Consider the following 10,397-nt stretch of genomic DNA (forward strand, 5'->3'; position numbering starts at 1 on the left):
TTCAATTCCTCAGCACCACATAAGCAAAAAGAAAAAAGCTGGAAGTGGCACTGTGGCTCAAGTGGTAGAGCGCTAGCCTTGAGCTGAAGAGCTGAGGGAAAGCACCCAGGCCCAGAGTTCAGGCCCCACAACCGGATCCCCCCCCCCCTCAAAAAAAAATGCAAAAGGTAAGACCAGGCATCTTGATTGCTCACACTAAACGCCAAAAGAATATGCAATTACTGCCTGTCGCCTTTAAGAGAAGACTCAACGGAAACTTCCATGCAGCAACTCTAGTTCCTGTTTTAAAGGGATTTCTTAAAGGGAGGGGTTAGGAAGAACTGAACAAAATAAATACAAATGAAGAGCAGTGTTACTCAATTGAACTTTGTGAAGTAATGGAAGTATTGTCCCATATAGGGTCCACTCACATGTATCTGACTATCTGACATGTGGCTAGTTATGACCAAGAAAATGAAATCTGAATTTTGTTTATGGTTTTACGTAGTACAGGATGGCCTCCTGCTTCCTTCACCCTGAGTGCTAGGATTACAAATGTCTTGTGCCACCATACCTACCTTCATTTTATTTTTTATTTATTTAAATAAACACTGGTGATTAGTGGCAAATATGCTAACAGATAGTACAGATTTGAACAGATAAAAACCCAAATCAAAGGTCCTAAAATCCTAATGAATGCAGACAAGTAGGTGCTTTTATGGAAAAATAGTTACTGAAAGGTCTGTTGCTTAGGTAACTCCAGGAGTTGTTGAAACTGCAGGAGAAAGCTTCCTAAACCACAAACCTGTGTATATTCATAGCATATAATTAAATGTGGTAAGTGGTGTACAAGCTAACAACTCAGGCCTTGTAATTTCTGTGAACCCACAAGTAATTTTAAGGTTGATTTCTAGTTACAAACTCAAGTTTGAATTGAGAAACTTCTAGTGACAATGCATAATTCTCCTGCCCCCCAACACTGGGAACAATCAGAATCACTCCCATTTTCCTCCTCTTTTTGTGGCTAAATTCCCCTAGGCTTCAGTCACACCCCTAGCTATTCTACAGTTCCATTCCAGTCCTAAACCAGGAAGTCAATGCTTTGAGACATCTGGCAGGATTTCCTGAAGCTTATTATCTCAAAGTGTAAAGATCTGCTTAGCAGCCACATTCCACAATCTTTCCAAGGTTTCTCCAGAAAAAAATGGGGAAAATAAAAAACCTTAAGGATACAAAAAACCAGGTAATCATAGGAGATGAAATACAACTAAGTCTAAAAATACATGAATATGAAAGATTCTGCTTTGCATTTAGGGAACCATTTCCCATTTTTAACCATGAAGAAGAAGAAAAAAACCCATAAGATTTAATAAAACCAAAATTTAAGGCCATAGGTAAATATATGAAATTGAAGTTCAAGTGGGAACTCTTAAAACCAGAACAACAGGTATAACTACTATGGAAAGCATATGCCTTAAAATTGCCGAAGTGAATCATTACTAATTAAAACACAGTAGTTTGCCATGAAAAAGCAGTTTTCTTCCTGGAGATACAAGTTTAGATTATTTGCTTTATATCATTAGTATCTAAAGATGAGAGAAAGGTAAGGCATTCCTGACTCATAAGTTAGGAATACATAACCAAAGACTTTCATTAAACATGCTTGTCTTCTAAAACTGTAGCTACACATTTTAATAAGGTCTACTCTAGTTTTATAATACCTTGAATTTAAAAGCAGACCATGTAAGAATTTTTGTGGTAGCTTAAAATGTGACTGGAACAGGTTATTTAAAAAAGGAGATTTCCCATCCTTCTTTTTAATGGTACTATACCTGTCATTAGAAGAGAAATCCATTCCTAGGACAATGCTTTCTTCAGTGTCTTGTCTACCATTAGTTGAAACTACTACCATATAGCGTGTTCGATTCTGGTAAGTGCTTTCTAGTCTTACAGCCTGAAAGATAATAGAAATCAGAGAAATTATGCAATTTAGAAGAGATTTTAACACTGTTCCTTCAGCATCTTAAAACATTCAAAGGGAATCTCAGAGCCTCCAGTTAGGACATCTAAATTTAATTCCCAAATTATATGCTAACTCAAAAGAGAAACAGTTCTAGTCCATAAAATATTTGTCAGAAATTTGAAAGAAATTTCTATTTGGAATTCTTTAAGGGTTGATATTCTTGGAATCTCCTCTGTAATTCTATCACTAGTCCAAAGTTTCCAAAGAGAAAAATAATTACAGAAATCAAATGACCCATTTAGCAAGGCAGAGGTGAGACTCTCATAGCTATCTTTGTGTATTCTGATATGCCTAAGGAAAAGCTACGGAAGCATGAACAAGCAGAATTGGCTGCATTAGCTTATTTGTAGTAAGTGCTGACACAACCAGACTGTAATGCCCATTATTCTGATGCCAACTGTACAAGACAGAGAGCCATACTGTTGACTTTATGTCCCATGAAGAACAGAGCATTCAAAATCAAATCCACTTTACAGGAAGCTAAGAGGAGCTAACATTTAATCCAACTACGGTATAGACTTAGTTGATTGGGATCAAGGAAAAAGCATTAAACACGTAAGATAGATGGGAGTAAATGCACAAGGTAGGTTGAAAGGCAGCAATGACTCTTTCTCTGATTAAGATAAATATATTAACCAGAAATTAACCAGAAAACTCAGTACAGGGAAACTAGAATTTCTTATAAACAAGTTATCAGGTATTATTACATATTAAATGTGGGCAAGCTTTGGCAATTTTTGAACTAACCATTCAAGCTTTATGAATGGCTTAGAAAGCTCTTTATTCTCTGTCAAGGCTCTGAAAATTACTGGCCAGGCTAAAACACAAATGGCATGGGAACAACTGAACTGTGCTTCTGACAATTTATCTTATACAAACCAGTAACAACTGATTAGCTACGTAAGCTGATAAAAAAACCAAAACCCCACATAATCTTCATACATATGACCAATAATGCAAAGTACCAGGCCAAGTGAGCACCAAGAATATTTTGGTGTTTGGAGCGCAAACAGTTATCTCTTGTAAGATTTGTACTGATTTATACATCAAGAACATGGGAAAGGACCAGTTACTGAACATGACAGGAACAGGACTAGAAGGGATGGTTCAAGTGGTAGAATAAGTACTTAGCCTCCCCCCCCCCCAAAAAATACCCATAGGCACATCTTGGATCTATTTAAATTTCTTAGATGGAAGAATAAACTGAGAATTCTGGAGATTTAATCACTGATCTCTAATAGTGTCTATAATAGTTATCCTGAAATGCTAGAGGAAATGTTAAAATACCTTTCAAGGGCAGAGCACTATGCTTAATATGCACAACACCCTGGGTCTGATCCCTAGCATGGAAAAAAAATTACAGAACCTTTCTAGAGTTTTCAATTTCTAGGTAAAGAATTAAGCAACATTTAGCTGAAAGGATGACTCAGTGGTAGAGTGCTTGCCTTGCATGCATTAAACCTGGGTTTGATTCCTCAGTACCACATAAGCAGAAAATGGTACTATGGCTCAAGTGGTAAAGCGCTAGCCTTGAGCTGAAGAGCTGAGGGACAGCACCCAGGCACAGAGTTCAAGCCCCATGACTGAATTAAGCAACATTATATAAGCCCAAAGCATAAATGAGTATCTAATATTATACTTTTATCTACTGGAAGTTAATCTCATATTTTTCTGTTCTCAAGAAGATTAGCAAAATCTAATAATCTAATTTAGCTATATTCCTAGTACCTGGGAAACAGAAGCAAGTTTTAGTCTAATCTGGACTACATAGGACTTGGGGAGGAGTGGTAATAGTGGAGGAGGAAGCATTTTCAGTATTTTTTTTAGTCTCCAGGATTTTGGAATAAATGGCTGGCACAATACAGTTGAGATAAATTTGATTAGCAAGATGAAGTTCTCTGTACTTCAGCTTGAAAGTACGACACTAGTGTATTCCATTCTAATTGCTCAACAAAACATTAACTGTAGATTTTGAAACATGTCAACAATAGCAACTGAGAAAATTATTACAAGAAAGTCCATTTATTGCCTAAATTTGGAATCCTATTATAAGTGTTAGATGAACTAGAGTTAGTTAATCTTTGGGCTGAAGTAGGTCAGAGAAATCATTTCTGCTTCTTATATGAAGAAGATATACCTCTGCTTATTCCTAAAAATAGGCACACTATTTTCAAAGCTTCAAAGAATAATGATAAAGCTTTTCTTTCTTTCTTTATTCTTTTTGCCAATCCTGGGGCTTGAACTCAGGGCCTGAGCACTATCCCTGAGCTTCTTTTTGCTCAAGGCTAGTGCTTCTACCACTTGAGCCACAGTGCCACTTCTGGCCTTTTCTGTGTATGTGGTACTGAGGAATCGAACCAGGGCTTCATGCATGCTAGGCAAGCATCTGCCATTAAGCTACATCCCCAGCCCTAGTTTAAATTCTTAATCTATATATTCCGCATTGTACAAGAACTTCTCTCATCACCATTATCTAATATCAGAAAATACTTCTGCTTAAGTTTACAGTACACCTTTGTCTTTAATTTCTCTTCACCAAGAGTCCTACACATCATGCCTCTGCATGCATGTACTGTTTATCCTCAGGGAAGCCACATTATAAAGACTCAATGTCTAGACAGGCAGTTCACCCAATCTATCAGAGGGAAAGGTTTCAAAAGTATGTAAATATTAAATTCTAGCCAAAAGAACAAAGCAAAGTCAACAAGCCTAAGATTAAAATAGACTTCAGATTGACATGAATAAAAAACACTGTCTTCAAAAAAATAGATTAAAGATGGAAGAAATCTGGATTTTAAAAACTGTCTCTATGAACTTTTTAGTGTTAAAAATCTATAAATTAAATTCTTTATGGCAATAAAAATCATGATTTAAGAGTTGAGGATGTAGTTCAGTGGTAGAATACTTGCCTTGCACATACCAAAGCCCTAGGTTTGATTCCTAGCCTAGGCAAAAAACTCAACCCCCATATAAAAATTATTTACATAGAAAAATAGCCTTGATAAATTATAAAGAAAGAATGTTATAAAACAGTATCTTATTTTTATTAAAAAAAGGCAAAACATACTAGCTATGCTTTTACAGATTAGTTTACACCTCCCTCCTTTGTCCTTCTGTCCTATACTCATATACAAACACCAAAATAAGACTGGAAGAATAATGTACTCAAATTGCCAAGAACAGCTTTCTTTCTTTTTTTTATTTTGAAAATACTGTGCAGAGGGGTTACAATTACATGGGCAAGATAATGAGTACATTTCTTATCAAGCATTGTAGCCTCCTCCTTTGTTTCCCCTTCCCATCCCATCCTCCCCCCCACCCCCCAAGAATAGCTTTCTTAGAGTATAGGATAGGTGATTGTATCTTTATGTCTTTTGGAATTATCCCATTTGGAAAAACAAAATCAAAATCAAATAAAATCAAAATCTAAACCTAAATTCCAATGCACTTACACGAAGAAAGAAATAAACTTTTCATTTGAACAAAATCTTTTCATTCTCATTTTCTTAAATTATCCTGCAGTTCTCTGACCTCAGCTCTAGTCAAGAACATTATTGAAGAACTATAAAACTATTTCCTTACATTATCAATTAAAGATTTCCTAAGTATTAACTATACTTAATGCTTGATACTTGTATTTGGAAAGCAGAGTCCCTTGTAGGTAAAGATTTTTTTTTTTAAATCACATTTTCAATGTGTTAGCAAAACGTGGAGTTTGGTTGGATTAAGAAAAATAAAGGCTAGTCTTTCAGCTGACTATCAAACTTTTAACCTTATGCACAAGTCCCAAGATAAGAGTTTTAGCATTCCAAATTTAACTAAAACAAAAGCCTTTGCTTTGAGACTACAAATGTTCCTTTCAGTTAGAAAAGTGCTAATTTGTCTAAAGTTATACAATGCATTCACTCATTTTCTTGAAGATGACTCACTCAATAATTTGAAACATAATAACTATGTGTTTGTAACAATTCAAAACAACGGTAAATGGCTTGTCATTTGAATTCTGAATTAATTCAGAGGCATCAGATATATTTTTTGAGTTTTCATTTTATAAATATAAAGCAGCTGAAACTGCATATTTCAGTATGAAAAGAGAAGATTTAATCTCTTGGTCTGCCTTTCTAATTCTATCCTTCATGTTCTCATAAGTCTCATGTGGTAAATTATTTTAATATTTAGAGGCTCAAGACAGGCACCAGTGTCTCACGCGTGTAATCCTAGCTACTCAGGAGGCTGAGATCTGAGAAATGAGGTTCAAAGTCAGCCTGGACAGGAAATTTTGTGAGACACTTATCTCCAAATATACACCAAAAAGTTGAAAGTGGAGCTCTGGCCTTGAGCAAAAAAGCTCAAGGATAGCATCCAAGGGATACGGACACACACAGACACAGACACAGACACAGACACAGACACACACACACACACACACACACACACACACACACACACACACACACACACCATCTAAGTCTTGAAGTCAAGTCTACACACACACACACACACACACACACACACACACACACACACACACACACACACACACACACACACACACACACCATCCAAGCCTTGAAGTCAAGCCTCCCAAGGGATACGGACACACACACACACACACACACACACACACACACACCATCCAAGCCTTGAAGTCAAGCCTCAGGACAGACACAGACACAGACACACACACAGACACACACACACACACACCATCCAAGCCTTGAAGTCAAGCCTCAGGACACACACAGACACACATAGCATCCAAGCCTTGACCTCAGGACACACACACACACACACACACACGCACGCACGCACGCACGCACGGTAGAGCACTAGCCTTGAGCTGAAGAGCGCCCAGGCCCCGAGTTCAGGCCCCACAACCGGACCCCCCCCCAAAAAAAATCTTCAGGTATGGCTCAAGTGATAGAGCAACTACCTAACAAGCATAAGGCCCTGAGTTCAAACTCTAATACTGATGAGAGAGAGGATATTAATGCTATAAGAACTGCACTCTTGGCTGGGTGCCAGTGGCTCACACCTGTAATCCTAGCTACTCAGGAGGCTGAGATCTGAGCATCAAGGTTCAAAGCCAGCCCTGGCAGGAAAGTCTGTGAGACTCTTATCTCCAATAAACCACTAGAAAACCAGAAGTGGCGCTATGGTTCAAGCGGTAGAGCGCTCGCCTTGAGCTGAAGAGTGCAGGGACAGCGCCCAAGCCCAGAGTTCAAGCCCCATGACCGGAAAAAACAAACAAACAAAAAAAAGAACTGCACTCTTCACCTATTCCCTTTTTTGAGACAGGGTCTTACAGTGTCACTACGTTTTATTTAAATGTATATAATCTTAATTTTGGGTTAGAATAGAAACTAATTTAGACAAAAGACAAAAAAGAAGGCATGGAGGCAGCATTCAAAAGAAAGGATAAAACAAAAAAAAAAATTTTTTTTTGGGTCCAGTCATGGGGCCTGAACTCGGGGCCTGGGCGCTGTCCCTCAGCTCTTCAGCTCAAGGCTAGCACTCTACCACTTGAGCCACAGCACCACTTCCGGCTTTTTTCTTTGTGCTTATGTGGTACTGAGGAATCGAACCCAGGGCCTCAGGCATGCAAGGCAAGCACTCTACCACTGAGCCAACTTCCCAGCCCCGGATAAAACAAAATTTAAACATAAAACGATTAAGTGAATGTAGAATCAGTGATTACTAGAGAATTCAAAGACTGATCATCAACTGTCCACAAGCTTATATTCTCAACTCTCTTACTAGACATAAAGACCAACTATTTTTAACCTGCCTATAGTTTTCATAAAATTTCAATTAACTAATCTAGAAAGACTTGAGACCAGACTTCTTGGTGATTTCAGTAACTATCTCATGGGCCTCTTCCTCCTCTTCTCCATTTCATATCAGCTTCAGGGTAATCTTTCCCTGTAGCTGTCTCATGTCACTCCTTGGCTCAAAAACCTATAATGTTTCACAACTGTTTACTGAAGAGGGAGAGGTACAGCCTGTACTTAGTAATTTAAGGGTCAGGCAAAACATACAAAACAATAAAGTAGGCCATCTAAATATTAAATGAGATACTTTTTTGTTGTTGTTGTTGGGGCTTGAACTTGGGTGCTGTCCCCGAGCATTTTCTGCCCAAAGCTAGTACTCTACCATTTTTTTTTTTTGGTGGGTCATGGGTCTTGAACTCTGGGCTTAGGCACTGTCCCTCAGCTCTTCAGCTCAAAGCAAGCGCTCTACTGTGTGAGCCACAGCACTGCTTCTAGTTTTCTAGTGGTTTACTGGAGATAAGAGTCTCATGGACTTTCCTGCCTGAGCTGGCTTTGAACCAGATTTCAGGCTCCTGAGTAGCTAGGATTATAGGAGTGAGCCACCAGTGCCAGGCTTTACTCTACCATTTTGAGCCACAACACCACTTCCAGTTTTCTGGTGGTTAATTGGAGATGAGTCTCATGGACTTTCCTGCGCAGGCTGGCTTTGGACTGCGACCCTCAGATCTTAGCCTCCTGAGTAATGAGGATTATAGGTGTGAGCCACCAGCACCCAGGTAGTACTTTTTATTTATACAAAGAATCATATTTACATCATTTTCCTATTTTTCTTTGGAGAAAAAACAGTCCAAGAAATGATGATAGATGACAATTGATTTAAGTGTCTGAGAGGCAATAGGATCTGAGAAAGTTATGGTAAACTAAGAACCTACATATTGTTTCCCTCCACCTCAGACTAACTATGATTTCCATGTGAGGATAAAATCTCAGTGTTGTCAGAAAACTGACTTCTGAAAACTCAAATCTGATACTGTATAGAGAGTTTACAGTTACATGAGTAAGGTAATGAGTACATTTTCTATCAAGCATTGTTACTTCCTCCTTTGTTTTACCCCTATCACATTGTAAAGCTTATTTTCAACATAGTGTCTTGTATATCTTATTGTTACAATGGGTCAACCTGTATCCTTATTTCAGCATTTTTTTTTTTTTTTTGGCCGGTCATGGGGCCTGCACTCTGTCTGGGTCAGGGCGCTGTCCCTCAGCTCTTCAGCTCAAGGCTAGTGCTCTACCACTGGAGCCACAGCACCACTTCCGGCTTTTTGTTTATGTGGTGCTGAGGAATCGAACCCAGGGCCTCATGCTTGCAAGGCATGCACTCTACCGCTGAGCTATCTTCCAAGCCCCTATTTCAGCATTTTGTTATTTCCCTTCCCCTCCCCCTCAAATCTGAATTTTTATATGAAACCACTCAGCTTTAAAATTCTAACATTGAAAAAAACACTGCGATCCAAACAAAACTTAACTTTGGCTTATGAGCTGTCAATTTGACTCCTTTAAAGAATTAAATTCATATTTGCCTGCCATGTCTTCTGGTCTCTATCTTCCCTATATAACAATAATCCTCATATTTAGGCAGAATTTTACACTCTAATGTTTTCATGCCCATTTGATCCTGCCAACTGTGAGAAGCTGTTAGGAAATGAGGAAAAGAACACAAACAGCCTAAGGTAACTTGCTAACATCACCTGGTTAGCAAGGACTCAAGCCCTAGTCTGGTGACTCTGAGGTCAGCATCATATGTAGTCATTTCACTCCCACCTTATCCCTTCCTGTGGGTGCTTCTGCTTAAGTTATAACTTCATCTAGAATGATTTCTTTCAGGCAATCCAAATTTCATCATCTTTCAAGATCCATTCAAACTTTATTGTCTAAAGAAAACATTTCTCAACTAGGTCAAATTCCCAATTTTTCTCTCCTTTTTCTCTTCTGCAACTGTTACTATGGACAGTAACTTACAAACTTGTGCTTATCAAACTCTTGAATGTTATTATTTTACATCACTCTTCAACAGTTTATACCCACAAATTCTAAGCTCCTGGATGATGAGGATATAACATTCTTCTTTTCTATTCCATATAGTTTCCAGTAACGTGTTGAAATATAAAATGACAGTTTAATATTGGCTACTTTATATAGTCTTTTGAGGAAGAGTTATGATAATACAATTAACTTACCAGCCTGATGTTGTCTTCTGGGCGGAGTAATATGAACATTGCTTGGAGATGCTGTTGGAGATCGCCTGTTGAAATTTATAAAAGAAAGGGTAAGTATTCTCCATTCTAATACCAACAGACAGGATTTCTTCTTTCTAGTAATTTATAAAGCAATAAAGTTCTGGTTCACTGAAGACTCAGACTCAGAAATCAATTAATATGATTAATTAATTTATTTTTTTTAAATTTTATTTTATTTTATTTGTGAACATACTGTACAGAGGGGTTACAATTGCATGGGCAGGATAATACGTACATTTCTTACCAAGCATTGCAGCCTCCTCCTTTGTTTACCCTTCCCATCCCTTCCCAGCCTCCCCCCTCCCCCCATCCCAATCCTTCTCCTTC

The 10,397-nt window shown here is 38.1% G+C and overlaps 1 protein-coding gene across 1 annotated transcript in view; it reads right to left on the reverse strand.

Moving 5' to 3' along the window:
• Positions 1–10,397, reverse strand: part of Ssh2 (slingshot protein phosphatase 2) — a 123,954-nt gene that overhangs the window by 57,004 nt on the left and 56,553 nt on the right. Inside the window, exons 3-4 of the mRNA XM_013016296.1 lie at positions 10,011–10,075; positions 1,812–1,933 (exon numbers count right to left, since the gene is read on the reverse strand). Of these exons, the coding sequence (XP_012871750.1) occupies positions 1,812–1,933; positions 10,011–10,075 (187 nt within the window). The remainder of the gene's footprint in view (positions 1–1,811; positions 1,934–10,010; positions 10,076–10,397) is intronic.

Source organism: Dipodomys ordii, unplaced genomic scaffold (assembly GCF_000151885.1).
Source record: "Dipodomys ordii isolate 6190 unplaced genomic scaffold, Dord_2.0 Scaffold31, whole genome shotgun sequence".
In the NCBI taxonomy this organism is placed as follows: Eukaryota; Metazoa; Chordata; class Mammalia; order Rodentia; family Heteromyidae; genus Dipodomys; species Dipodomys ordii.